This window comes from Hyla sarda, chromosome 4, assembly GCF_029499605.1.
Source record: "Hyla sarda isolate aHylSar1 chromosome 4, aHylSar1.hap1, whole genome shotgun sequence".
Taxonomy (NCBI): domain Eukaryota; kingdom Metazoa; phylum Chordata; class Amphibia; order Anura; family Hylidae; genus Hyla; species Hyla sarda.
This window is the reverse complement of record NC_079192.1, coordinates 403,207,768-403,233,761: the sequence shown is the minus strand read 5'-3', so window position 1 is coordinate 403,233,761 and position 25,994 is coordinate 403,207,768. Positions and strand designations below refer to the sequence as shown.

Sequence of the window (25,994 nt, the reverse complement as noted above, 5' to 3'; positions counted from 1 at the left end):
CTCATATCTCAACCTCATATCCCATCCTCATATCCCAACCTCCTATCTCGACCTAATTTCCCGTCCTCCTATCTCAACCTCATATCCCATCCTCATATCCCATCCTTATATCCCACCCTCATATCCCGTCCTCATATCCCGACCTCATATCCCGTCCTCATATCCCATCCTTATGTCCCATCCTCATATCCTGTCCTCAGATATTGTAAGCTGAAAATAGAAGGGGACGTGGCTTTGTGGGATGGGCGTGATTTGCAAGCCAGACCGGTGAACAAAAAGGGTAGATAATAAAAAGGGGTGGGGATTAAAATGCTGGCGTGTCTTTGTGAGATGGAATGTGGCTTGCAAGCCAGATTGACACATTCACCAGGAGATGCAGAGCGGAGCTTGTGGAGTAAGGTACTGGAAGTCCCATATACTTGCATGGGACTTGAAACAAAAACCCATCTTTTATATATAAGTAGGTAATGGTTCATTTAACTATCATATATTTTTATTTGACATATAAGTAATATGTGTACCAGAGATTATTGAAATATCTCCAGCCGTACGGAAGTTATGTGGGAACATACATTTCCCATTGATTTGCATGGGACTTTAAACAAAAACCCCTACCCTCACAAATGGGGGTAGTTAAGGGTTAAATTAACTATCCTATATTTTAGGTGGGCATATAAGTAACATGTGACCAAGTATTATCGAAATATCTCCAGCCGTTTGGAAGTTAGGCAGTAACATAAATTTCCCATAGACTTGTATGGAATTTTAAACAAAAACCCCGCCCCTGGCAAATGGGGGTGAGTAAGGGTTAAATCACCTATTTTATGTTTGTTGTTGACATATAAGTAACATGTGGCCAAGTTTCATGTTAATATCTTTAGCTGTTTGGATGTGATGCTGGAACATGCACACGCACACATTGAGTTTTATATATATATATACTCAACGATAAGTTTTATCGAGGACACAGTAGGACGTAAAAATAGATTTATTTCCCCATAAGGCGGCATATTGAGAGGTTCGTGCTGTGCAGCTGCTGTCCTACTTGGTTTCACCACAAAATATATTTCTTATGTATCTGCTCAGTAAGGTTTAGTCTCCGAGACTAGAGCCAGAAAGCAGGAGCCCATTCATCATCCCGATAAAAACCTCTTTCCATCTCTTTAAGGAAATCATCGTCATCTCCGGAGTGTTTTATTTAAAGGGGTATTCCGGGCAAAAACATTTTATCCCCTATCCAAAGGATAGGGGATAAGATGTCTGATCGCGGGGGGGGCCGCTGCATTCTCCCTGCAGCACCCGCTTTCTATGCAAGTGCTGAATCTCCAGTTTCGGAAACCTCTGGGTTTCCCAGACTGGGGACGTCACGCCCCCTCCCATAGACATAAATGGAGGGGTGGTGGTGTGACGTCACGTCCCCAAACCCGCAAGTTTCCGAAACTGGAGATTCAGCACCCGCATTCTATGTTTCGGAAACCTCAGGGTTTGGGGACGTGACGTCACACCATGCCCCCTCCATTCATGTCTATGGGAGGGGGCGTGACGGCCCTCACGCCTCCTCCCATAGACATGAAAGGAGGGGGCGTGGTGTGATGGAGAGGGCGGGTTTGGGGACGTGACGGCGGGAGGGGGCGTGGCGTGATGGAAGGGACGGGTTTGGGGACGTGACGTCACACCACGCCCCCTCCATTCATGTCTATGGGAGGGGGCGTGACGGCCGTCACGCCCCCTCCCATAGACAGGAATGGAGGGGGCATGACGTCGCGTCCCCAAGTCCGGGAAACCCAGAGGTTTCCGAAACAGGAGATTGAGCACCCGCATAGAAAGCGGGTGCTGCAGGGAGATCGTGGGGGTCACCGCATCGGGGCCCCCGCGATCAGACATCTTATCCCCTATCCTTTGGATAGGGGATAAAATGCTTTTGCCCGGAATACCCCTTTAAATAAAAAAAATAAGAAAATATTTTTTTTTTTTTCCGAAATCTAAAATTGAAAACAAATAAAGAAGATCTCATCCTCGGCGTCAGGTGATGAGACTCGATCCGACTGCGTCTTCAAGGTTTAAAGGCTTTTTTATATTTGAGGAACAGGCTGTACAAGACGCGCAGGGTGGTTTTTAAATCTCCATTCACGATCTCTGGGGAACGGGAAGAAAAAAAGGAAAAATAAAATTCAGAATAAAAATAGCTTTATAATTCAGGGTAAAATGTCAGCAGACGCCGCGGTGATAACTTATCTTATCACGGCAGATTTTCATTCCTTGGATGATTGTGTACATTGTTATAGGAGATCGCAGTGTCGGAACTTCGGAATATTTTATAGACTTCTTATCAACTTGTTTTCTTTCTTTTTTTTTTTTTTATCATGAAGGTTGTTCTATTAACTCTTCATAACCCGTGTCCTTGGAATAGAGATATTCCAATATAGTTGTCACTTCTGGAACCAACTATTATGAAAAGGGGGTTTCATAGGATTCAAGGCAGAGGTGGCCAGATGGCCCAGTCTACTGAAATCTATGGGAGTTATGGAGAGTGAGCAAATGCTGTAGGAAAGTCCAGCTTATATAAAAGGGGAACTCCGGTACTTAAAGGGGTACTCCGGTGGAAAACTATTTTTTTTTTTTAAATCAACTGGTGCCAGAAAGTTATACAGATTTGTAAATGACTTCTATAAAATAATCTTAATCCTTCCAGTACTTACCAGCTGCTGTATACTACAGAGGAAGTTATTTTCTCTTTTTGAACTTTTCTGTCTGACCACAGTGCTCTCTGCTGACACCTCTGCCCATTTTAGGAACTGTCCGGAGTAGGAGCAAATCCCCACAGCAAACCTATCCTGCTCTGAAAAGAAAGAGAAAAGAGGGACCGTGCCTCGTGTATTACCCAAGACACCAGGTGGACTCAGGGATGGGGGAGGGGCACCAGCCTTTCGGTTGGCCGCTCACCTTATAGCAAATAATCAGCGCTCATCACCCCTTAAGGGGTATAGACGAAGCCTTGGAAGGAACAAAACTGCAAAGCCCAGTGGGTCACAGGAGTGGAAGATCCAATCCTGTTTCGAGTAATGAAATAGGTGCAAAATGACCCGAAGATCAAGTGCTGTTCCAGATTCCAAAATTAAGAAGCCAATGCAGATGTATCGGTTAAAGTACCAGCAGGTACTGTATTTATTAGTTCAAAGACCAATGACGCGTTTCGGAGGTGAGACCCTCCTTCCTCAGATTGGGAAGATTGCCAATCTGAGGAATGAGGGTCTCACCTCCAAAACGCGTCATTGGTCTTTAAACTAATAAATACAGTACCTACTGGTACTTTAACCGTTACATCTGCATTGGCTTCTTAATTTTGGAATCTGGAACAGCACTTGATCTTCGGGTCATTTTGCACCTATTTCATCTATCCTGCTCTGGACAGTTCCCAACATGGACAGAGGTGTCAGCAGAGAGCACTGTGGACAGGCAGAATAGAAATTCAAATAGAAAATAACTTCCTCTGGAGCATACTGCAGCTGATAAGTACTGGAAGGATTAATCTTTTTTAATAGAAGTAATTTATAAATCTGTTTAACTTTCTGGCACCAGTTGATTTACAGTAAATTGTTTTCCGTCGGAGTACCCCTTTAACGACTTATCCACTATCGAAGGGATAAGTTTCTGATGAAGGGGGGGGGGGGTTGAGTCTGACCACTGGGACCACTCGCGATCTTCTGCCTGGCTCCCCGGCAATCCTCATGCACAGAGCATCCACCGCTCCATGCACGAAGCAGTGTTGACCATCGTACGGAGCAGTGGACATGCTCTCCCATAGAGATGCATGGAGGGGGTGTGTCGACCACCGCTCCACACCATCACAACCCCCAGTGGTCGGACATCATATATAACATCTATCAGATATTGTATTTATGGACTATTTTATGTATATAATTAGAATGCTGACCTGCAGGATCAACAGGGTTCTGTAACACCCCTCCATCTAAGAGGAAATCCAGAGCAAGAGAAACGTTGTGAAGCTGTAGAAATAAATAAAAAATACAAACAATATATTATTATATCATAATAGAACAGCTGCACAATATACAATTTCTATTAACTAAAGAACCGCCACATAACTTAAAGGGGTACTCCGGTGAAAAACTTTTTTTTTAAATATCAACTGGTGGCAGAAAATTAAACAGAGGTGTAAATTACTTTTTAAAAATCTACTATTTAAAAATCTTAAAAACTTAATTGTAGTCAGTGTATTAATGTATAGACAGTATAAAGGACCTGTGAGATGTCACATGGTATGTTGTCACATGATGTTACCCAGAGGGCACCAGTTTAACACATGACTCACAGCTTGACCAATGGGCTTTGGCTCACCCTCCCTCTATATAAGGTGGCGGCCATTGCAATTCTCTCTCTTATGCTCCCTGCTGAGGAACAGCAAACACCAAAGATCTCAGTGCTAGAGTCCAGCACCCGGAAGGCCTCAAATCTACAGTCATTCCAGTAAGTCAAGTCTATGTCTGTCACTACCTATAGTCATGTCCAGTCTAAAGTCAAGACTCTAAAGTCTATCACAATTATAATTGGTCCCAGCAAGCTGCGAGGTCCTTCTGTGTTCCTGGCCCCCACTCTGGGATTCTGGCCTATGAAGATAATTCCATCTGTCTTAACTCAGTAAAGCCTCCGTTAAACCATAACCTGGTTGTGGACTCTCATTTCACTGCCTAGCCATTGGAATAGCAGAGAAAACGCTTGGGTGGTTCCCGATACCCAAAAACCACTCTGGCTTCACGAACATTAGGGGTTAATACCATCTGCCCCATCCACCTTCACCGCTGCACCCCGTCAGTAATTACAATGGTCCCACCATTCACCGTGGCTCACCACAGGTCCATGGTAGACTTGAGGCCTCTTTAGGACACGAGACGCTCTCTCCAGACTTGACCTCACTGCAACTCAGCACTAAAGAGAGTGAGGAAGCTCCATATGGGGGAAACTCAGGAGGGGTTCCATAGGTCACCCTGTACTCACCGGGTCACTGACACCTTCCTTGGTTACAATCACATGACAACAGTACTTAAAGGTGTAGAACAAATTACGTACATTGCATTGAATAACATATACATTATTTAACTATTCAGGGCACATAGGTGAAGGGGAGGCCCAGGTGACGGAATGGAGTCTGCCTGACAGGGCAGCTATGGTACAGGGGTGCAACTCCTGTACTGGGCCACCACAAAAGCGTACTCCAACCTGTGGTTCTACAACTCTTAATTTGCCTGCATGCTAGTTGTAGTTTGGAACAGCTGTATAGCACAATGCTGAAGGCCTCTGCTCTATGACCTGTTCACCTCTCTGCCCCCAGTAGTCAAGAAGTTCTACGTATTCCCAGCAATTCTTCTTACTCCAGACCCAATCATGTCCCCCGGATGTCATTTCAGTCGTCCTAATCATTGTAATTACTGACAGACATCAGTCACGACGCTCAATCTGCTCCGTTCTCCAAAATTCTTGAAGACTCCTTCAGATAAAGACGTTGTCATCTTCCACCCGCACCCCCCACCCCCACCCCCTCATCTCGCCTGATTACATGATTTGCAGTCAGGGTATGAGCGGCTGACAGCTTGATTTGAGGTTTGACTTCCTCCATCGGCGCTGACAGACAGGAGGAAGCCGCAGAATATTTAGATCCGCACAAATGTTTTGATTTGAGCGACAGAATAAATAAAATGTTTGTTCGGGAAGGCGTCGAGTCAGGAGAATCACAGTCCCCGCCGGAGATTCATGAATCATTCATCAATCAGGTGGAAATATGTAATTTATGTAAATTCCCCTGAAGAAGTCGTCGGCGGTGCACAGATAGCTTGTCTCAGTTTGAAGTTGAAGTGCCGTTCCCATATGACAATTTATTGATGGATTATTTGTAGAGCATTACGCAGATGTCTTTTCTACAGCACGATGGTCAGGAGGGATGGGTCTACAATTGCCCTATAAAGGGCCCTATAAAGGTTCCACTATTCCCATTGTTGCATTCAAGCACATTGGTCCCTGTCAACGGTAGAGCTAAAAATGTGATTTCCCCCAATTACATGTGTCCGTATGTTTCTACCAATATTGGTCCGTTTCAAACCCATGCTCTCCAAGTTCTTGCCCCTGTATTTAGGCTGAGTTTACACTATTAACCCCTTCCCAGTATCTGACTTGTGGTGGGTGCTAGTTGCTATCTGTACCCGGCATCAAAGATTACTCCGATCCAAGCCTCACTAGTGACCATGGAATCTAGGGGAATAAATACCAGGTTCTTTACCTGATAAGCCCCCATTCACCCCTTTTGGTGTGCTGATCACTTGTCATGGCAACTGGGGGTCATGTTTTGCTTACATCACATTGGGTGCAGGAGGATGCAAAATACATGTATGTATATGGAAATGGACTGACCGTAGTCACTTGTCAACTACATTTGGTCTACTAGACTTAATGGGCCCAGTATAGGTCTACTAAGTACCCTGCCAGTGCATACCGTGAACCCAGGGCCAGTCCTGCCTATAGGCAAAATAGGCAGCCACCTAGAGCGCCCTCTTGATGGGGGCGCCGCTCTGACCGCTACAAGAAAGTTAGTAACCAGCCAGCATCGGAAGCACCCGCCCATCCAGCACCACCGTCACGTGAGGAGGAGGTTTGTTACAGTGTGTCACCCCAGTATTAAGGAGATTACATGAGGAGGAGGTTTGTTACAGTGTGTCACCCCAGTAGTAAGGTGATTACATGAGAAGGAGGTTTGTTACAGTGTATCACCCCAAAAGTAAAGAGATCACATGAGGAGGAGGCTTGTTACAGTGTGTCACCTCAGTAGTAAGGTGGGGCGTGTCAAAGGGCAGAGACAATGGGCGGGGTCAAGGGGTAGGTGGCAAAAATCCTTGCCCCAGCCCTGCCTGAACCTTAGTATATGGGGTTGGACAGGGTTAGGACAACATGGTTGCTGTCTTCCAGAAACCTCCCCATAGGTTGTCTCTGGTAATTCAGCTAAGCCACCTTGCAGTAAAGTGAATGGGTCTGAGATGCAACACCACCTGTCAACAGGTGTGGCACTGTTTTATAACAGGGGTACTCCGCCCCTAGACATCTTATCGTCTATCCAAAGGATAGGGGATAAGATGTCTGATTGCAGGGGTCCCGCCGCTTGGGACCACCACAATTTCTCTGCTGCACCAGCATTGGTTTAGAGCGTCGGGTGCAGTGCCGGAGTCGTGACGTCACGGCTATGCCCCGCTCATGACGTCATGACCACGCCCCCTCAATGCAAGTCTATGGAAGAGGGCATGACATCCGTAAACTTCCATTGAGGGGGCGTGGCCGTGATGTCATGAGCCTCTGCCCCGCATCGCCAGTCATTTGGCGCGGAGTGAAGTTGTATAGGGGCGGAGTACCCCTTTAAGGAGAAGAAAATATGTGGTGGAAGAATTCTTTACCATATCAACTACAACAAGGATTCCCAGGGAAAACAAAACGAGATCTAACATGGAGTTGGGCGCACAGTAACACCAATGTTTTATCTTAAAGTATCCGTCAAGGGTAGAGAAAAGTTTAGGCAATAGTTTGAAAAACAGCGCCATCCTTATCCAAAGGCTATAGGTTGTATTGCAGCTCAGCTCCATTCACTTTTAAGAGCTACAACACCAGACGTAGCCTATTGACCAGAAAAGAGGTGTTTCTGTGTAGTTATGTCTCCCAGGAAGACTTCATCTACATCCTGCAAAGTCCTCAGGAGGACTGGGGATAACCAGCAGCGTGTTCAATTTCCCTGCAGCGCCACCACAGGGGGAATAAAGCATTACATGACGCTCAATAAAATTAATAAACTGCCCTTGTAAGGCTGGGTTCCCATTACGTTTTCCCCCATACGGGAGCACATACGGCAGGGGAGAGCTAAAAACTTGTGCTCCCATATGCCTTTCTATGCGCTCCCGTATGTAATTAATTTCAATTATCCGACTGCAGTGAAACGCTCGGTCAGGTCGGCTCATTTTTGCCCCGTATGCGCTTTTACAACCGGACCTTAAATTGTGCGCTCCCGTATGGGGGAAAATGTAATGGGAATCCAGCCTCATACATGGACATGCTGAGTCCTCCAGACTGAGAGACACTCTTTGTAGCCAATTCTAAATGGGGAGGGACCCTTTTCTATTCACTCAAAGTTCTGAATACGGTAGGTTAAAGGGGGCCCCTGGACATCTTATCCCTTATCCAGGGGATAAGATGACTGATCGCTGGGGTTCTCGCGATCTCGGCTGCGGCACCCCAGATCCGGTGCATGGAGCGAACTTCGCTCTGTGCCGGATGATTGGTGATACGGGGCAGAGGCTCGTGAAGTCACGGTCACGCCCCCTCAATGCAAGTCTATGGGAGGGGGCGTGACGTCTGTCACGCCCCCTCCCATAGACTTGCATTGAGGGGGTGTGGCCGTGATGTCACGACCCTCCGGCGCTGCATTCCGACGCTCTAAATAAATGCCGGGTGCAGCAGGAAGATCGCGGAGGTCCCCAGCGGCAGGACCCCAGCAATGAGACATCTTATCCCCTATCTTTTGAATAGGGGATAAGATGTCTAGGGGCGGAGTACCCCTTTAAGTAAAAAGGAGTTTTATCATCTTTGAAGTCTGAGAAACCTGTAGAAGACAGATGGGTGTCACCTGCTATTGAAAAGTTATTTTTGACAAAAATTGATCTACAAAATATAATACTAATACACACAGGGGGAGATTTATCAAAACCTGTGTAGGGGAAGAGTGGTGCAGTTGCCCATAGCAACCAATCAGATCGCTTCTTTCATTTTTAAAGAAGCGATCTGATTGGTTGCTATGGGCAACTGCACCACTCTTCCTCTACACAGGTTTTGATAAATCTTCCGCATAGAGAGTAAAAGGAGAGACGGAACGCGTTACCTTATCCTCCTGTGACTGGGGTGTCAGGAAGAATGTAGACAGGTTTATAAAATAACCTTCAAGTTGTCCGACCAACAGCAGGAGAATGACCCCGTCCGCAAACTACCGAAAAGACAATGTGGAGATGTCTAATGTTACACAGCAGCTCCTGTCACATATGTCCTCATTATATTCTTGTACATAGGAGCAGTATTATAGTAGTTATATTCTTGTACATAGGAGCAGTATTATAGTAGTTATAGTCTTGTATATAGGAGCAGTATTATAGTAGTTATATTCTTGTATATAGGAGCAGTATTATAGTAGTTATATTCTTGTATATAGGAGCAGTATTATAGTAGTTATATTCTTGTATATAGGAGCAGTATTATAGTAGTTATATTCTTGTATATAGGAGCAGTATTTTAGTAGATATATTCTTGTATATAGGAGCAGTATTGTAGTAGTTATATTCTTGTATATAGGGAGCAGTATTATAGTTGTTATATTCTTGTATATAGGAGCAGTATTATAGTAGTTATATTCTTGTATATAGGAACAGTATTATAGTACATATATTCTTGTATATAGGGGCAGTATTATAGTAGTTATATTCTTGTATATAGGAGCAGTATTATAGTAGTTATATTCTTGTATATAGGAGCAGTATTATAGTAGTTATATTCTTGTATATAGGAGCAGTATTGTAGTAGTTATATTCTTGTACATAGGAGGCAGTATTATAGTAGTTATATTCTTGTATATAGGAGCAGTATTATAGTAGTTATATTCTTGTATATAGGAGCAGTATTGTAGTAGTTATATTCTTGTACATAGGAGGCAGTATTATAGTAGTTATATTCTTGTATATAGGAGCAGTATTGTAGTAGTTATATTCTTGTATATAGGGAGCAGTATTATAGTTGTTATATTCTTGTATATAGGAGCAGTATTATAGTAGTTATATTCTTGTATATAGGAACAGTATTATAGTAGTTATATTCTTGTATATAGGAGACAGTATTATAGTAGTTATATTCTTGTATATAGGAGCAGTATTATAGTAGTTATATTCTTGTATATATGAGGCAGTATTATAGTAGTTATATTCTTGTATATAGGAGCAGTATTATAGTAGTTATATTCTTGTATATATGAGGCAATATTTTAGTAGTTATATTCTTGTATATAGGAGCAGTATTATAGTAGATATATTCTTGTATATAGGAGGTAGTATTATAGTGGTTATATTCTTGTATATAGGAGCAGTATTATAGTACTTATATTCTTGTATATAGGAGCAGTATTTTAGTAGATATATTCTTGTATATAGGAACAGTATTATAGTAGTTATATTCTTGTATATAGGAGACAGTATTATAGTAGTTATATTCTTGTATATAGGAGCAGTATTATAGTAGTTATATTCTTGTATATATGAGGCAGTATTATAGTTGTTATATTCTTGTATATAGGAGCAATATTATGTAGTTATATTCTTGTATATAGGAGCAATATTATGTAGTTATATTGTTGTATATAGGAGGCAGTATTATAGTAGTTATATTCTTGTATATAGGAGCAGGATTATAGTAGTTATATTCTTGTATATAGGAGCAGGATTATAGTAGTTATATTCTTGTATATTGGGGCAGTATTATAGTAGATATATTCTTGTATATAGGAACAGTATTATAGTAGTTATATTCTTGTATATTGGGGCAGTATTATAGTAGTTATATTCTTGTATATAGGAGTAGTATTATAGTAGTTGTATTCTTGTATATAGGAGCAGTATTATAGTAGTTATATTCTTGTATATAGGAGCAGTGTTATAGTAGTTGTATTCTTGTACATAGCAGGCAGTATTATAGTAGTTATAGTCTTGTATATAGGAGTAGTATTATAGTAGTTGTATTCTTGTATATAGGAGCAGTATTATAGTAGTTATATTCTTGTATATAGGAGCAGTATTATAGTAGTTGTATTCTTGTACATAGCAGGCTGTATTAGAGACATTATTATAATACTTAGGAGGCAGTATAATAGAAGTTATCTTTTTAGTCTCTAGAGGATGGCATTATAGTAAACCTATTACTGTTTTGTTATACTTTGTCCATAGGAGTTAATGTTTTTCTCTACTACATATATTTGTCATCCTTCTTCATTCTGTAACATGTGACAGGCTGCTCTCATTTCTCCTTTGTGCTCCTTATTATATACAGTAAAGTTTGATCAATGGATCTCAGATATTTCCTGAAAGGTCCTTCAGGAAATCTTGTATAATTGATGAATTTCTCCCTTCTCTGAATTAATTTGTAATTTACCGAGATCTCTTCTTCCAGGGACTTGGCCTCAGTTGGAATTGAAATTGTTGGTAATTTTAATGCATTACATATATTAAAAGAGAAAAATGTTTACCAAATCAGAATACGCTTTGATGTCCGCACAAAGCTTCTCTAAAAATTATTATTTATATTTCATGCAAAATGAGTCCCGGACTGACTAGATTAAACAGAACAAAATAATGTGGGGTTTGTATAAAATTATAAAAATAAATTGAAAAAAAAGGCTCTGTTTTTGACCTCTGGGACACCGACTGACCATAAAAATGGGGGTTCTGTCCCTGTATGAATGTGGCGGCTTATTCAACACTTGGCTATAGTCGTCTGACAATCTTCACCTTTTCTGCAGATAGGTGATGAGTGACCATTATGGGAAAATACCTGCAGTATGAATGGGGCTTTGAATTTCAGAGCTTTTTTCCCGCTGCAGAAAGTAACCGCTAATTCAGTCTGTACGAAAGTTTCGTAACCAAACGAATGTGTTGCAAGGCGGAATCTGCACGGATATTCCTTATGGACGGTCCTGGCAGATTCCACCTTGAAATTCTATAGGTTAAATAATCCCTAAATCAGATTTTATACAAAACCACAGTAGCTGAGAGAAGAACATTTACACTTGACCTCAGTCTCGAGATCAGGTAGTAATTCTATTCTTGTACATGGGTACATAGGGGGCAGAATTATAGTAGTTATATTCTTGTACATAGGAGCAGTATTATAGTAGTTATATTCTTGTATATAGGAGCAGAATTATAGTAGTTATGGTCTTGTTAATAGGGGCAGAATTATAGTAGTTATATTCTTGTATATAGGAGCAGTATTATAGTAGTTATATTCTTGTATATAGGAACAGTATTATAGTAGTTATATTCTTGTATATAGGAGGCAGTATTATAGTAGTTATATTCTTGTACATAGGGGGCAGTATTATAGTAGTTATGGTCTTGTTAATAGGGGGGCAGTATTACAATAGTTATATTGTTGTACATAAGGGCAGTATTATAGTAGTTATATTCCTGTATATAGGAGCAGTATTATAGTAGTTATATTCTTGTATATAGGAGCAGTATTACAATAGTTATATTCTTGTATATAGGAGCAGTATTATAGTAGTTATTTTCTTGTATATAGGAGCAGTATTACAATAGTTATATTCTTGTACATAAGGGCAGTATTATAGTAGTGATATTATTGTATATAGGAGCAGTATTATAGTAGTTATATTCTTGTATATAGGAGCAGTATTACAATAGTTATATTCTTGTATATAGGAGCAGTATTGTAGTAGTTATATTCTTGTACATAGGGGCAGTATTATAGTAGTTATATTCTTGTACATAGGGGCAGTATTATAGTAGTTATATTTTTGTATATTGGGGCAGTATTATAGCAGTTATATTCTTGTACATAGGAGCAGTATTATAGTAGTTATATTCTTGTACATAGGGGCAGTATTATAGTAGTTATGTTCTTGTATATTGGGGCAGTATTATAGTAGTTATAGTCTTGTTAATAGGGGCAGAATTATAGTAGTTATATTCTTGTATATAGGAGCAGTATTATAGTAGTTATAGTCTTGTATATAGGAGCAGTATTATAGTAGTTATATTCTTGTATATAGGAACAGTATTATAGTAGGTATATTCTTGTACATAAGGGCAGTATTATAGTAGTTATATTCTTGTACATAGGAGGCAGTATTATAGTAGTTATATTCTTGTACATAGGGGCAGTATTATAGTAGTTATGGTCTTGTTAATAGGGGCAGTATTATAGTAGTTATAGTCTTGCTAATGGGGGGCAGTATTACAATAGTTATATTCTTGTAAACAAGGGCAGTATTATAGTAGTTAAATTCTTGTATATAGGAGCAGTAATATATTAGTTATTTTCTTGTATATAGGAGCAGTATTACAATAGTTATATTCTTGTACATAAGGGCAGTATTATAGTAGTTATATCCTTGTACATAGGAGGCAGTATTATAGTAGTTATATTCTTGTACATAAGGGCAGTATTATAGTAGTTTTATTCTTGTATATAGGAGGCAGTATTATAGTTGTTATATTCTTGTACATAGAGAACAGTATTGTAGTAGTTATATTCTTGTATATAGGAGCAGTATTATAGTAGTTATATTCTTGTATATAGGAGCAGTATTATAGTAGTTATATTCTTGTATATAGGAGGCAGTATTATAGTAGTTATATTCTTGTATATAGGAGGCAGTATTATAGTAGTTATATTCTTATATATAGGAGGCAGTAATATAGTAGTTATATTCTTATATATAGGAGGCAGTAATATATAGGGACAGTATTATAGTGGTTATACCTGAGTGTCGAGATCTGTCACCGCAAGGCTTAAAGTCAACAACTGCTTATTCACAAAATTCAGCATTGCCTGAAAGCAAAGGAAGACACATGACTAACTTATCACAATGCCTTATTTCAGTGTTTCCCAACCAGGGTGCCTCCAGCTGTGCCCGTGTCTCCTGCTGGTAGCAGCAATCTTCCGCTACGAGAAGACACAGAGGGAGCTACGAGTCATGCATGCATGCGCCACTCTCAGCTCCCCCTGTGTCTGCTCATAACGGCGGATAGCTGCTGCCAGAAGGACACATGGGCAAAGCTCGGGGCACCATCCAAGGATGGGCAGTAGTGCATCCGCAGTGTCAAATAGGCAGCGGATGCGCTACGTTTGAGCCTACCCTTCAAGAGTACCTGTTACAAGAAAAATCATTTGACATATCTCTAGGACACATGTTTTAAACACTGACCGATCGCTAGAACAAGCAGGGAGAGAAGCGCACATATGGGCACTTCCCTCCCTACTCTCTGGGCCAGAGGAAAAGCTTAGCATATTCTTCTCCCAGGTCATTCCAGCGATCGGTCAGGGTCCCATTTAAAGTGTATGCCCACCTTTTAACACAGTAGTTTCTAGTTCCAAAATGCTATGCTGAAAAATCATCTAACATGAAGGTTGGATATTCCCTTTAAAATGTACCAGATAACAGTATAAAAAAATTCTACTATATGTTACTCACTAGATGCTTTACATGTCTTTCTATGTGTCTAGGGTTTGTATTTGGCTCACAAATCCCTCTGTTCTGCTGCTCACTCATTTTGGCATACATTGCTCAGAAAAGGGTGTTTCTGAGGCAAGCACAAAGCCCGCCCTCACTCACCATGAATTCACTTCCTCCCTGAGTCTGCTGTGCTGGGTCTCTTCATCCAATCACTGCAGGCTGCTCTTTAACCCTCCTCTCTCTGTTTTCATGCTGCAGTCTGTGGACAGGAGTGACCCCAGAGATGTGTTAGTCCTGCCCTCACTTTCTGAACTTTCTCCCAGCCTGTACTTTAGCTGGGACAAAGATGATGCTGCAGCCGGACAGGATTGTGATCTGGATGATTTGGGGACCCCTAGTGGTCCTTTTTAAATAAGCCATGATTTCTATAATACTGTTTTTATGAAGTTTATGATACAATGCCGAGTGATCATGAATGGAGGGAAACGATTTTACCTGTTTAACATCATTTACTGTATGCGGAGTAAGCTCAAAAAGTTGATCGAATCCGTCCTTCTCTAGAAAAGAAAGACAAAGAAAAGTCTTGAAAAGTCCGGGAAAGTAGTAATGGTTGTCAAGAAATATGCATGAAAAATTGCATATCTAATACCTAGAGCTTCACATGTCCACATGACAACACTGACTGTTCTCTGATACAGTGTATCTGTGCAGGTGAACTGTATTGTCTTGGAGTCCAGATTATTGAGCTCACAAAGTAACAAAAGCCCAGCTGTGAGGAAAATTAGGTCTGTACAGATATTGAACCTCTTGTAGCAAACAAGAATGCTCCCATTCACTGACAGCAAGCAGAGGTAATGAAAATGATAATGAAGAAAAAAAAAAGTATATATATATATATATATATATATATATATATACTATTTATAAGTTGCAGAACCATATTATATATAGTCATTAAAGGAGTACTCCAGTACTGGAGTGATAGACTGGTGCCAGAAAGTTAAACACATTTGTAAATTACTTCTATTTGACAATCGTTACCCTTCCAGAATTTATCAGCTGCTGTATGCTTCACAGGAAATTGTGTAGTTCTTTCCAGACTGACCACAGTGCTCTCTGCTGCCACCTCTGTCCGTGTCAGGAACCGTCCAGAGCAGGAGCAAATCCCCATAGCAAACTTCTCTTGCTCTGGACAGTTCCTGACACGGACAGAGGTGTCAGCAGAGAGCACTGTGGTCAGAAAGGAAAGAACTACACAATTTCCTGTGGAGCATACAGCAGCTGATAAGTATTGGAAGGATTAAGATTTTCAAATAGAAATAATTTACAAATCTGTATAACTTTCTGGCATCAGGTGATTTTAAAACATTTTTCCCTCCAGAGAACCACTTTGAAGGGGTACTCCGGTGGAAAACTTTTTTTTTTTTTTTTTTTAAATCAACTGGTGCGAGAAAGTTATACAGATTTGTAAATTATTTCTATTAAAAAATCTTAATCCTTCCATTCCTTATTGGCGGCTGTATACTACTGAGGAAATTCTTTTCTTTTTGGATTTCTTTTCAGTCACGAGCACAGTGCTCTCTGCTGACACCTCTGTCCATGTCAGGAGCTGTCCAGAGCAGGAGAAAATCCCCATAGCAAACATATGCTGCTCTGGACAGTTCCTAAAATGGACAGAGGTGTCAGCAGAGAGCACAGTGGTCATGACAAAAAAGAAATCCAAAAAGAAAATAATTTCCTCTGGGGCATGCAACAATTGATAAGTACTAGAAAGATTAAGATTTTTTTTATAGAAGTAATTTACAAATCTGTTTAACTTTCTGGCACCAGTTGATTTAAAAAAAAGTTTTCCACCGGAGTACCCCTTTAAGCTTTTATTAAGACAATCAGTTTGTCGCACTGGATCTGGCTTTTCTCACCCTGCCGATCACCTGTGATCGCCAGGGAAGAGCCCCATCTAGGCATATACTTTCCTTGCAGCGGCCTCTTCTGGAGAAATGTAGTATTACACATTGGCCATTCAAATTAATATGTATTAAAGGGGTTATCCAGGATAAAACTTTTTTATATATATCAACTGGCTCCAGAAAGTTAAACAGACTTGTAAATTACTTCTATTAAAAAATCGTAATCCTTTCAGTACTTATGAACTTTTAAAGTTGAGTTGTTCTTTTCTGTCTAAGTGCTCTCTGATGACACGTGTCTCGGGAACCGCGCAGTTTAGAAGAAAATCCCCATAGTAAACCTCTTCTAAACTGGGCGGTTCCCGAGACAGGTGTCATCAGAGAGCACTTAGACAGAAAAGAGCAACTCCACTTCAGAAGTTCATAAGTACTGAAAGGATTAAGATTTTTTAATAGAAGTAATTTACAAATCTGTTTAACCCCTTAAGGACGCAGGACGTAAATGTACGTCCTGGTGAGGTGGTACTTAACGCACCAGGACGTACATTTACATCCTAAGCATAACCGCGGGCATCGGAGCGATGCCCGTGTCATGCGCGGCTGATCCCGGCTGCTGATCGCAGCCAGGGACCCGCCGGCAATGGCCGACGCCCGCGATCTCGTGGGCGTCCGCCATTAACCCCTCAGGTGCCGGGATCAATACAGATCCCGGCATCTGCGGCGGTTCGCGATTTAAATGAACGATCGGATCGCCCGCAGCGCTGCTGCGGGGATCCGATCATTCATAACGCCGCACGGAGGTCCCCTCTCCTTTCCGTGCGGCTCCCGGCATCTCCTGCTCTGGTCTGAGATCGAGCAGACCAGAGCAGAAGATGACCGATAATACTGATCTGTTCTATGTCCTATACATAGAACAGATCAGTATTAGCAATCATGGTATTGCTATGAATAGTCCCCTATGGGGACTATTCAAGTGTAAAAAAAAATGTAAAAAAATGTAAAAGTAAAAGTAAAAAAAAAGTGAAAAATCCCCTCCCCCAATAAAAAAGTAAAACGTCCGTTTTTTCCTATTTTACCCCCAAAAAGCGTAAAAAACATTTTTTATAGACATATTTGGTATCGCCGCGTGCGTAAATGTCCGAACTATTAAAATAAAATGTTAATGATCCCGTACGGTGAACGGCGTGAACGAAAAAAAATAAACAAAGTCCAAAATTCCTACTTTTTTAATACATTTTATTAAAAAAAAATTATAAAAAATGTATTAAAAGTTTTTTATATGCAAATGTGGTATCAAAAAAAAGTACAGATCATGGCGCAAAAAATGAGCCCCCATACCGCCACTTATACGGAAAAATAAAAAAGTTAGAGGTCACCAAAATAAAGGGATTATAAACGTACTAATTTGGTTAAAAAGTTTGTGATTTTTTTTAAGCGCAACAATAATATAAAAGTATATAATAATGGGTATCATTTTAATCGTATTGACCCTCAGAATAAAGAACATACGTCATTTTTACCATAAATTGTACGGCGTGAAAACGAAACCTTCCAAAATTAGCAAAATTGCGTTTTTCGTTTTAATTTCCCCACAAAAATAGTGTTTTTTGGTTGCGCCATACATTTTATGATATAATGAGTGATGTCATTACAAATGACAACTGGTCGCGCAAAAAACAAGCCCTCATACTAGTCTGTGGATGAAAATATAAAAGAGTTATGATTTTTAGAAGGCGAGGAGGAAAAAATGAAAACGTAAAAATTTAATTGTCTGAGTCCTTAAGGCCAAAATGGGCTGAGTCCTTAAGGGGTTAAAGTGGTTATCCAGAAAAAAAACTTTTTTTTATATATCAACTGGCTCCAGAAAGGTAAACAGATTTGTAAATTATTTCTATTAAAAAATCTTAATCCTTTCAGTACTTAGGAACTTCTGAAGTTGAGTTGTTCTTTTCTGTCTAAGTGCTCTGATGACACCTGTCTCAGGAACCGCCCAGTTTAGAAGAAAATCCCCATAGCAAACCTCTTCTAAACTGTGCGGTTCCTGAGACACGTGTCATCAGAGAGCACTTAGACAGAAAAGAACAGCTCAACTTCAGAAGCTCATAAGTACTGAAAGGATTAAGACTTTTTTAAAGGGGTTATCCAGGAAAAAAAAACTTTTTTTTTTTATACATCAACTGGTTCCAGAAAGTTAAACAGATTTGTAAATTACTTCTATTAAAAAATCTTAATCCTTTCAGTACTTATGAGCTTCTGAAGTTAAGGTTGCTCTTTTCTGTCTAAGTGCTCTCTGATGACACCTGTCTCGGGAACCGCCCAGTTTAGTAGAGGTTTGCTATGGGGACTTGCTTCTAAACTGGGCGGTTCCCGAGACACGTGTCATCAGAGAGCACTTAGACAGAAAAGAACAACTTTAACTTCAGAAGCTCATAAGTACTGAAAGGATTAAGATTTTTTAATAGAAGTCATTTACAAATCTGTTTAACTTTCTGGAGCCAGTTGATATATATATATATATATTTAAAAAAAAATTTTTTCCTGGATAAGCCCTTTAATGCTGTGGTCTTAAAACTGTGGACCTCCAGCTGTTGCAAAAATACAATTCCCAGCATGCCCGGACAGCCAACGGCTGTCCGGGCATGCTGGGAATTGTAGTTTTGCAACATCTTGAGGTCCACAGCTTGGAGTCCTAGGTATGCCCCCCTAGGTCCTAGGTCCCAGCCCCCCCAGAGCAGAATAGGACTCTTATCTGGCACATAGAGGGGGTGACATTAACAGGAGTCATAGTGCTGAGACCACCCCACTACATAACGTTCAGTTCTGCTACATCTGTAAATCTTGAACTTTCTTGCCTAAGAAATTACTTTTCTTATATGTACCCGTTCTCGAAATTCTTTAAAAAAAATAAAAACATTTTTTTTTTTCTTTAAAGAGACGGAGAGACATGGCAGCCTGACAGGTTAAATGTGTTCTCAGCCATTTCTCACATCGGTGTCAATTATTGTCTATTCGGCTCCATCCCGCCGTGTATACCCTAAACTGCATTTTTTTTTAGCATTCTCTACCGTCACCAAGGCAACGGCAGAGCGGTCCAGCATCTCACAATGAAACGCTGCTCCTCCCTGCGGGGTCAATGCATTTAAGCTGTGCCCAATCGGGCGGCTCCGTAAGGAGAAGTAAGCGGGGGCCTTGAATTAAACATAATATCACTTACTGAGAGCCGCGTCTTCGTCGCTGAAATGAGCCGAGGAGGAAGAGGCATCGAGGTGCATAATGGGTTGTAATGAAAAGAACAAACAAGAGGAAAACATCAGTCATCCGGTCACGGGCTGTAAACATCATACGTGTACAGGTAGCGGGAAAACAATGAAGAGAACACTCACCGCCATGACAGGCAGATGAGAGAAGAGAAGCTTTAAGGGGTACTCTGCTGAAAACATCTACCCGAGCGGCGAGACCCCCGCGATCAGACATCTTATCCCCAATCCTTCGGATAGGGGATAAGATGTTTTCAGCGGAGTACCCCTTTAACCTTGAAATAAACTTGGTTCTAAAGTAAAATGTAGCATTACTGTAAAGTACAGTTAAAAACTTACAGGGAAACAAATAACCGTTGGTAGATTTGTTACCCTTTTACATTCCCAGTCACTTTCTAAGACTTCCTACTTTGAGTAGAACTCTTTTGCGCCCCCTGATGCCAAGTAAGTGTACCTGTCGTTAACAGAAACTTTTTATAAAACGTAGATAATACCATTATATGTATATTCGTAATATAAATTAGTTATAAAAATGTGTGCATTTTTGGGTGAAAAAAATGCTGTCCCTGCAGCTATTGTCTGGGTGTTTCTGTGAGGAGACCAAATACAGGAAGTGAGGGCAGGACAGGACAGGCAGGGCTCTGTGCAGGCTTCTGGTTCGTCAATCATCTTGCTGTGTGAGCTGGGGGCAGGTCATAGAGCCTTAGTGTACAGAGCCCCGCTTGTCCTCAGTGTACAGAGCCCCGCTTGTCCTCAGTGTACAGAGCCCCGCCTGTCCTCCGTGTACAGAGCCCCGCCTGTCCTCAGTGTACAGAGCCCTGCCTGTCCTCAGTGTACAGAGCCCCGCTTGTCCTCGGTCTACAGAGCCCCGCTTGTCCTCGGTCTACAGAGCCCGGCTTGTCCTTGGTCTACAGAGCCCCGCTTGTCCTCGGTCTACAGAGCCCCGCTTGCCCTCGGTCTACAGAGCCCCGCTTGTCCTCAGTATACAGAGCCCCGCTTGTCCTCAGTGTACAGAGCCCCGCTTGTCCTCAGTGTACAGAGCCCCGCTTGTCCTCAGTGTACAGAGCCCCGCTTGTCCTCAGTGTACAGAGCCCTGCTTGTCCTCAGTGTACAGTGGCCCGCTTGTCCTCATTGTACAGAGCCCTGCTTGTCCTCAGTGTACAGAGCCCTGCTTGTCCTCAGTGTACAGAGCCCTGCTTGTCCTCAGTGTACAGAGCCCTGCTTGTCCTCAGTGTACAGAGCCCTGCTTGTCCTCAGTGTACAGAGGCCCGCTTGTCCTCAGTGTGCAGAGCCCTGCTTGTCCTCAGTGTACAGAGCCCTGCTTCTCCTCTGTACAGAGCCCTGCTTCTCCTCTGTACAGAGCCCTGCTTGTCCTCAGTGTACAGGGCCCTGCTTGTCCTCAGTGTACAGGGCCCTGCTTGTCCTCAGTGTACAGAGCCCTGCTTGTCCTCAGTGTACAGAGCCCTGCTTTTCCTCAGTGTACAGAGCCCTGCTTGTCCTCAGTGTACAGAGCCCTGCTTGTCCTCAGTGTACAGGGCCCTGCTTGTCCTCAGTGTACAGAGCCCTGCTTGTCCACCCTCACTTCCTGTATTTGGACTCCTCAAAGAGACACACAGACAATAGATGCAGCAACAAAAATATACACATTTCGTAACCAATGTATATTACAAATATAAATATAATGGTATTATCTACATTATATACAAAGTTGTTGTTAATGACAGGTACACTTAAAATGTTTTAAAACTTATCTTACCTGTCAGGGGTGGATCATCTTTTTTTGTCTTTTTTATGCCCTCGAAAGTTCTACATTCTTCGGCACCATGGATCAGTGTTGTATCGAGCCTTTCATAACAGGCGGGACGTACAGATGGGCCGCACACACGTCATCAGGGGGCTGACTTGTAAGAGAAGGCGAGAAGGGCCTAAGCCCCCCTGTGTTCAACTAATTTGTGACAAGTTGTCTTGAGCCGCACAGGAAGCCAGGAAATGCTCGGGACGACACTACACCATAGTGCCACAGAATGGCGATCCACCCCCTCGATCAATAAAGATAGATAGACAGATAGGTGATGTCCCAGTATGGGATATGCTCCTATAGTCCTGTCTGGTTGAGTCCCTGTACATCCTCAGGGCTTTACTGCAGTGTTTCCCCATAATGTGTATAAGTTTTATATTAAGGGTAAAGGACCTTTGATATGGTCACATGATTGTTAGTCCCATGATAAGGGTTGTCCCATTTTCAAGTCATATGTTTTGCGACCCAGAGAGCACAAGGTGACCAGGTGACCTGCAGTTGGCCTATGGGCTCCTTGCTCAGCCCCCCTTTATAAGAGGGGAAGGTACTACCATCTCTCTTGTGTTTCACTTTCTGCTGAGGTCAAGTCCAGTCCAGACATCTCAGAGCCAAAGTCCAGCACATCTGGAGGTCTCAAGCCTAAATTACAGCCCCATGTCAGTAAGTCAAGTCATCTCTGTCTGCTGTCACTACCTACAGTCATCTCAAGTCATTTATAGTCAGCGTGGCTGTGCTAGAGTCTGTCAAGTCACTGCAAGTCCCAGCAAGCTGCGAGGTCCCCTGTGTTACTGGACATCTCTCTGGGAACCATACTACCCCTGTAAAGACTGTTAGATCTGTTCAACTTCAGTAAAGCTACTGCTAACCTTAACCTGGCATTGGACTATTATTTACTCCTGCCTTACCTAGGAGTAACGGGATCACCTTTGGGAGGTTACATAGGCAAACCACGCCCTGGCCTCACGAACACTAAGGGGTTAACACCATCTGCCCCTACACCTCACATCACACCCCCGTGGTATGAGAGAAATTGATAGATAGATAAGATATGAGATAGATAGATAGATAGATAGATAGATAGATATGAGAGAGATAGATAGAAATGAGATAGATAGATATGAGATAGATAAGAGATAGATAGATAGATAGATAGATAGATATGAGATAGATAGATAGATAGATAGATGTGAGATAGATAGATAGATAGATAGATATGAGATAGATAATAGATAGATAGATAGATAGATAGATAGATATGAGATAGATAGATAGATATGAGATAGATATGATATAGATAGATAGATAGATATGAGATAGATAGATAGATAGATAAAGAGATATATATGAGATAGATAGATATGAGATAGATAGATAAAGAGATATATATGAGATAGATAGATATGAGATATAGATAGATATGAGATATAGATAGAAAGATAGATATGAGATAGATAGATAGATAGATAGATATGAGGTAGATAGATATGAGATAGATAGATGGATAGATATGAGATAGATAGATGATAGATAGATATGAGATATAGATAGAAAGATAGATATGAGATAGATAGATAGATAGATAGATAGATATGAGATAGATAGATAGATAGATAGATAGATAGATAGATAGATAGATATGAGATAGATAGAAATGAGATAGATAGATATGAGATAGATAGATATGAGATAGATAAGAGATAGATAGATAGATAGATAGATAGATATGAGATAGATAGATAGATAGATAGATAGATAGATGTGAGATAGATAGATAGATAGATAGATATGAGATAGATAATAGATAGATAGATAGATAGATAGATATGAGAGAGATAGATAGAAATGAGATAGATAGATATGAGATAGATAGATAGATATGAGATAGATAGATAGATAGATAGATAAAGAGATATATATGAGATAGATAGATATGAGATAGATAGATAAAGAGATATATATGAGATAGATAGATATGAGATATAGATAGATATGAGATATAGATAGAAAGATAGATATGAGATATAGATAGAAAGATAGATATGAGATAGATAGATAGATAGATAGATAGATATGAGGTAGATAGATATGAGATAGATAGATGGATAGATATGAGATAGATAGATGATAGATAGATATGAGATATAGATAGAAAGATAGATATGAGATAGATAGATATGAGATAGATAGATAGATAGATAGATATGAGATAGATAGATATGAGATAGATAGATATGAGATAGATAGATAGATATGAGATAGATAGATATGAGATAGATAGATATGAGATAGATAGATAGATATGAGATAGATAGATAGATAGATATGAGATAGATAGATAGATATGAGATAGATAGATATGAGATAGATAGATATGAGATAGATAGATATGAGATAGATAGATAGATATGAGATAGATAGATAGATAGATAGATATGAGATAGATAGATATGAGATAGATAGATATGAGATAGATAGATAGATATGAGATAGATAGATAGATAGATAGATAGATAGATAGATAGATAGGAGATAGATAGATATTAGATACATAGATAGATAGATATAAGATAGATATGAGATAGATATTAGATAGATAGAACATTCTCACCTGCTTTTGGTAAGAAATTCGATAGCTTTTCCGGTCTTCATCCCGGTTTTTGTTGGCTATAATATTGGGCAGAGAACATCAGATTCATTCAGTGTCAGCCAAAGAAAATGTCAGATATAATTGGCGCAGGAAGAAAACGCCGTCGCCAGCGAAACGCAGGATCCTTTTCTAAAACATGACCTTTAAAGGACCGGCCTAACTATCACCACATGGAAGAATGAGTGTGGTAAAACTTCCTAAACACATTTTGGGTACAAATTATGAGCCGGCGGGAACATTATACGTCAGGGATGGAGTTCCTTTGTGTTTGGGAAAGACGGGTGACAATGACTGCGCCCAAAACACTACAGCCCCCGAAGAGATCGTCACCCACCTTTCCCAAATAACATATATATACCCGGGAATACTTATAATCTATGGGGGAGAGTTTTCAAAACCAGTGCAGAGGAAAAGTGGAGCAGTTGCCCATAGCAACCAATCAGATCACTTCTTTCATTTTTAAAAATGAAAGTAGCTATCTGATTGGTTGCTATGGGCAACCACACCACTCTTCCTCTACACAGGTTTTGATAAATCTCCCCCTATGTATTTGGGTTGTTACAGATAGGGTATTAGTATTCGGTTGACAAGACATGTTTATGGCGTATGAATAGGTCTTGTACAGGACCGCAAAAAAAAAAACATGGCAACCTTCTCCTCAAAACAGCGCCACACTTCTCCACAGGCTACGTGTGGTACTGCAGCATAACGAAACCAAAAGTAAATAATTTTACCTAATGGGTGTAGTTGCCTCTATGATTGGTACCAGTAGAAGTTATCAAGTGATGTGTAATGTGTCTTACCTCCACAACAATTACCTCTACCGACACATTTGGAGGAAGCGGAAGATCGGGCCGAAAATGGCGGGCTAGGGCAACAAGGAGATGAAGGGTGGCAAGAAGGTCCTTACTGTGGATCACTGCGGGAGAGAAATATACATGGATCATATGGTTTATAACAGTGGTCCCTAGCTGTTGCGGAACTACAACTTCCAGCATGCCCGGACAGCCGTTGGCTGTCCGGGCATGCTGGAAGTTGTAGTTCTGCAACAGCTGAATGTCCGCAGTAGAGCCCTGCCCACTCCCCATGAATTACTGACCATTACCACTCACTACTGCAAGAGGAGTTCCAGGCAGCTTAACACTATACCCCAGCTTTTCTAGGCTTCTGAATGGCACCTCTGCTTAGCACTGCCGCCAACATGGCCGCCAAGAATTTACAGGGACTATTATATAAGTTGTGAAGTAAGCCCGTGCATAAAACAATACAGCCATAAGCAGATATGCCATTCAGGAGCAAAGAAAAGCTAGGTGAGAATGTCTGGCCTAGATTTCCCAGGCTCCTGAATGGCCTATCTGCTTGTAATGGTATCACTTTATGCACAGGCACGCTTCACAACTCATAATAGTGTCTGTAATGGTGCTGGGGATAGTAATGGTGGCCAATTGACCGTGTTGGTTGATGTCCTAAGCAGGTGTGCCATTCAGGGGCCTGAAAGAGCTGCGTATGATGGTCAGACCCTGTAATGATTACAGGGTCTGACTGTGACACATAGCTATAAGTAGATATGTCATTCAGGTGCTTGGGAAAGTGGCGTAAGATATTCTCACCTAGCTTTTCTATGCTCCTGAATGGCAAATCTGCACCCTCATGTATTATAGAAATGTCATGCAGTACAATACTTGCCATTATGTGTGCAAAGGGCACTGTTGGGCACTCTGGACCTGGAGTGCAGTCATATGGTATGTGGTGGCGTTTTCAAGTGTTACACAGTACAGTAGGGGAATTTAGGTTCGCACAGGGCACTAGTGGGCACTAAGGCAGCTATGTATCCGGTGGTCCTTGATGGAAGTCATTTTAACCCTTATGGTGAACCTGTGCGGCGCAGCACCGTGGCACCGCACCAACAAGATGACGTACACCTGGGCGAGGGAGGAGTCATCAGCAGCGCGGCCAAGCGTTGGACACTAGAGGTTGCAAAGCATGACTCTAGTGTCCGACTGTTTTCAATGAGTCCCACCATACACCGGGCGAGCTGAGTTAAGGGAAAGTGACTTCAGAGATATATAAAAAGCAGAGGGGATCTGCCCTGTGGTATGGGTTTGTGTGG

The 25,994-nt window shown here is 41.2% G+C and overlaps 1 protein-coding gene across 1 annotated transcript in view; it reads right to left on the bottom strand.

The window, feature by feature from the left end:
- Positions 1-1,840: 1,840 nt before the first annotated feature.
- PARVG (parvin gamma) overlaps positions 1,841-25,994 on the bottom strand; it is a 46,302-nt gene continuing 22,148 nt past the window's right edge. Inside the window, exons 7-14 of the mRNA XM_056517430.1 lie at positions 24,688-24,803; positions 23,846-23,901; positions 19,397-19,416; positions 14,774-14,835; positions 13,585-13,653; positions 8,927-9,028; positions 3,935-4,007; positions 1,841-2,136 (exon numbers count right to left, since the gene is read on the bottom strand). Coding sequence (XP_056373405.1) covers positions 2,054-2,136; positions 3,935-4,007; positions 8,927-9,028; positions 13,585-13,653; positions 14,774-14,835; positions 19,397-19,416; positions 23,846-23,901; positions 24,688-24,803 — 581 coding nt within the window. The 3' untranslated portion in view covers positions 1,841-2,053. The remainder of the gene's footprint in view (positions 2,137-3,934; positions 4,008-8,926; positions 9,029-13,584; positions 13,654-14,773; positions 14,836-19,396; positions 19,417-23,845; positions 23,902-24,687; positions 24,804-25,994) is intronic.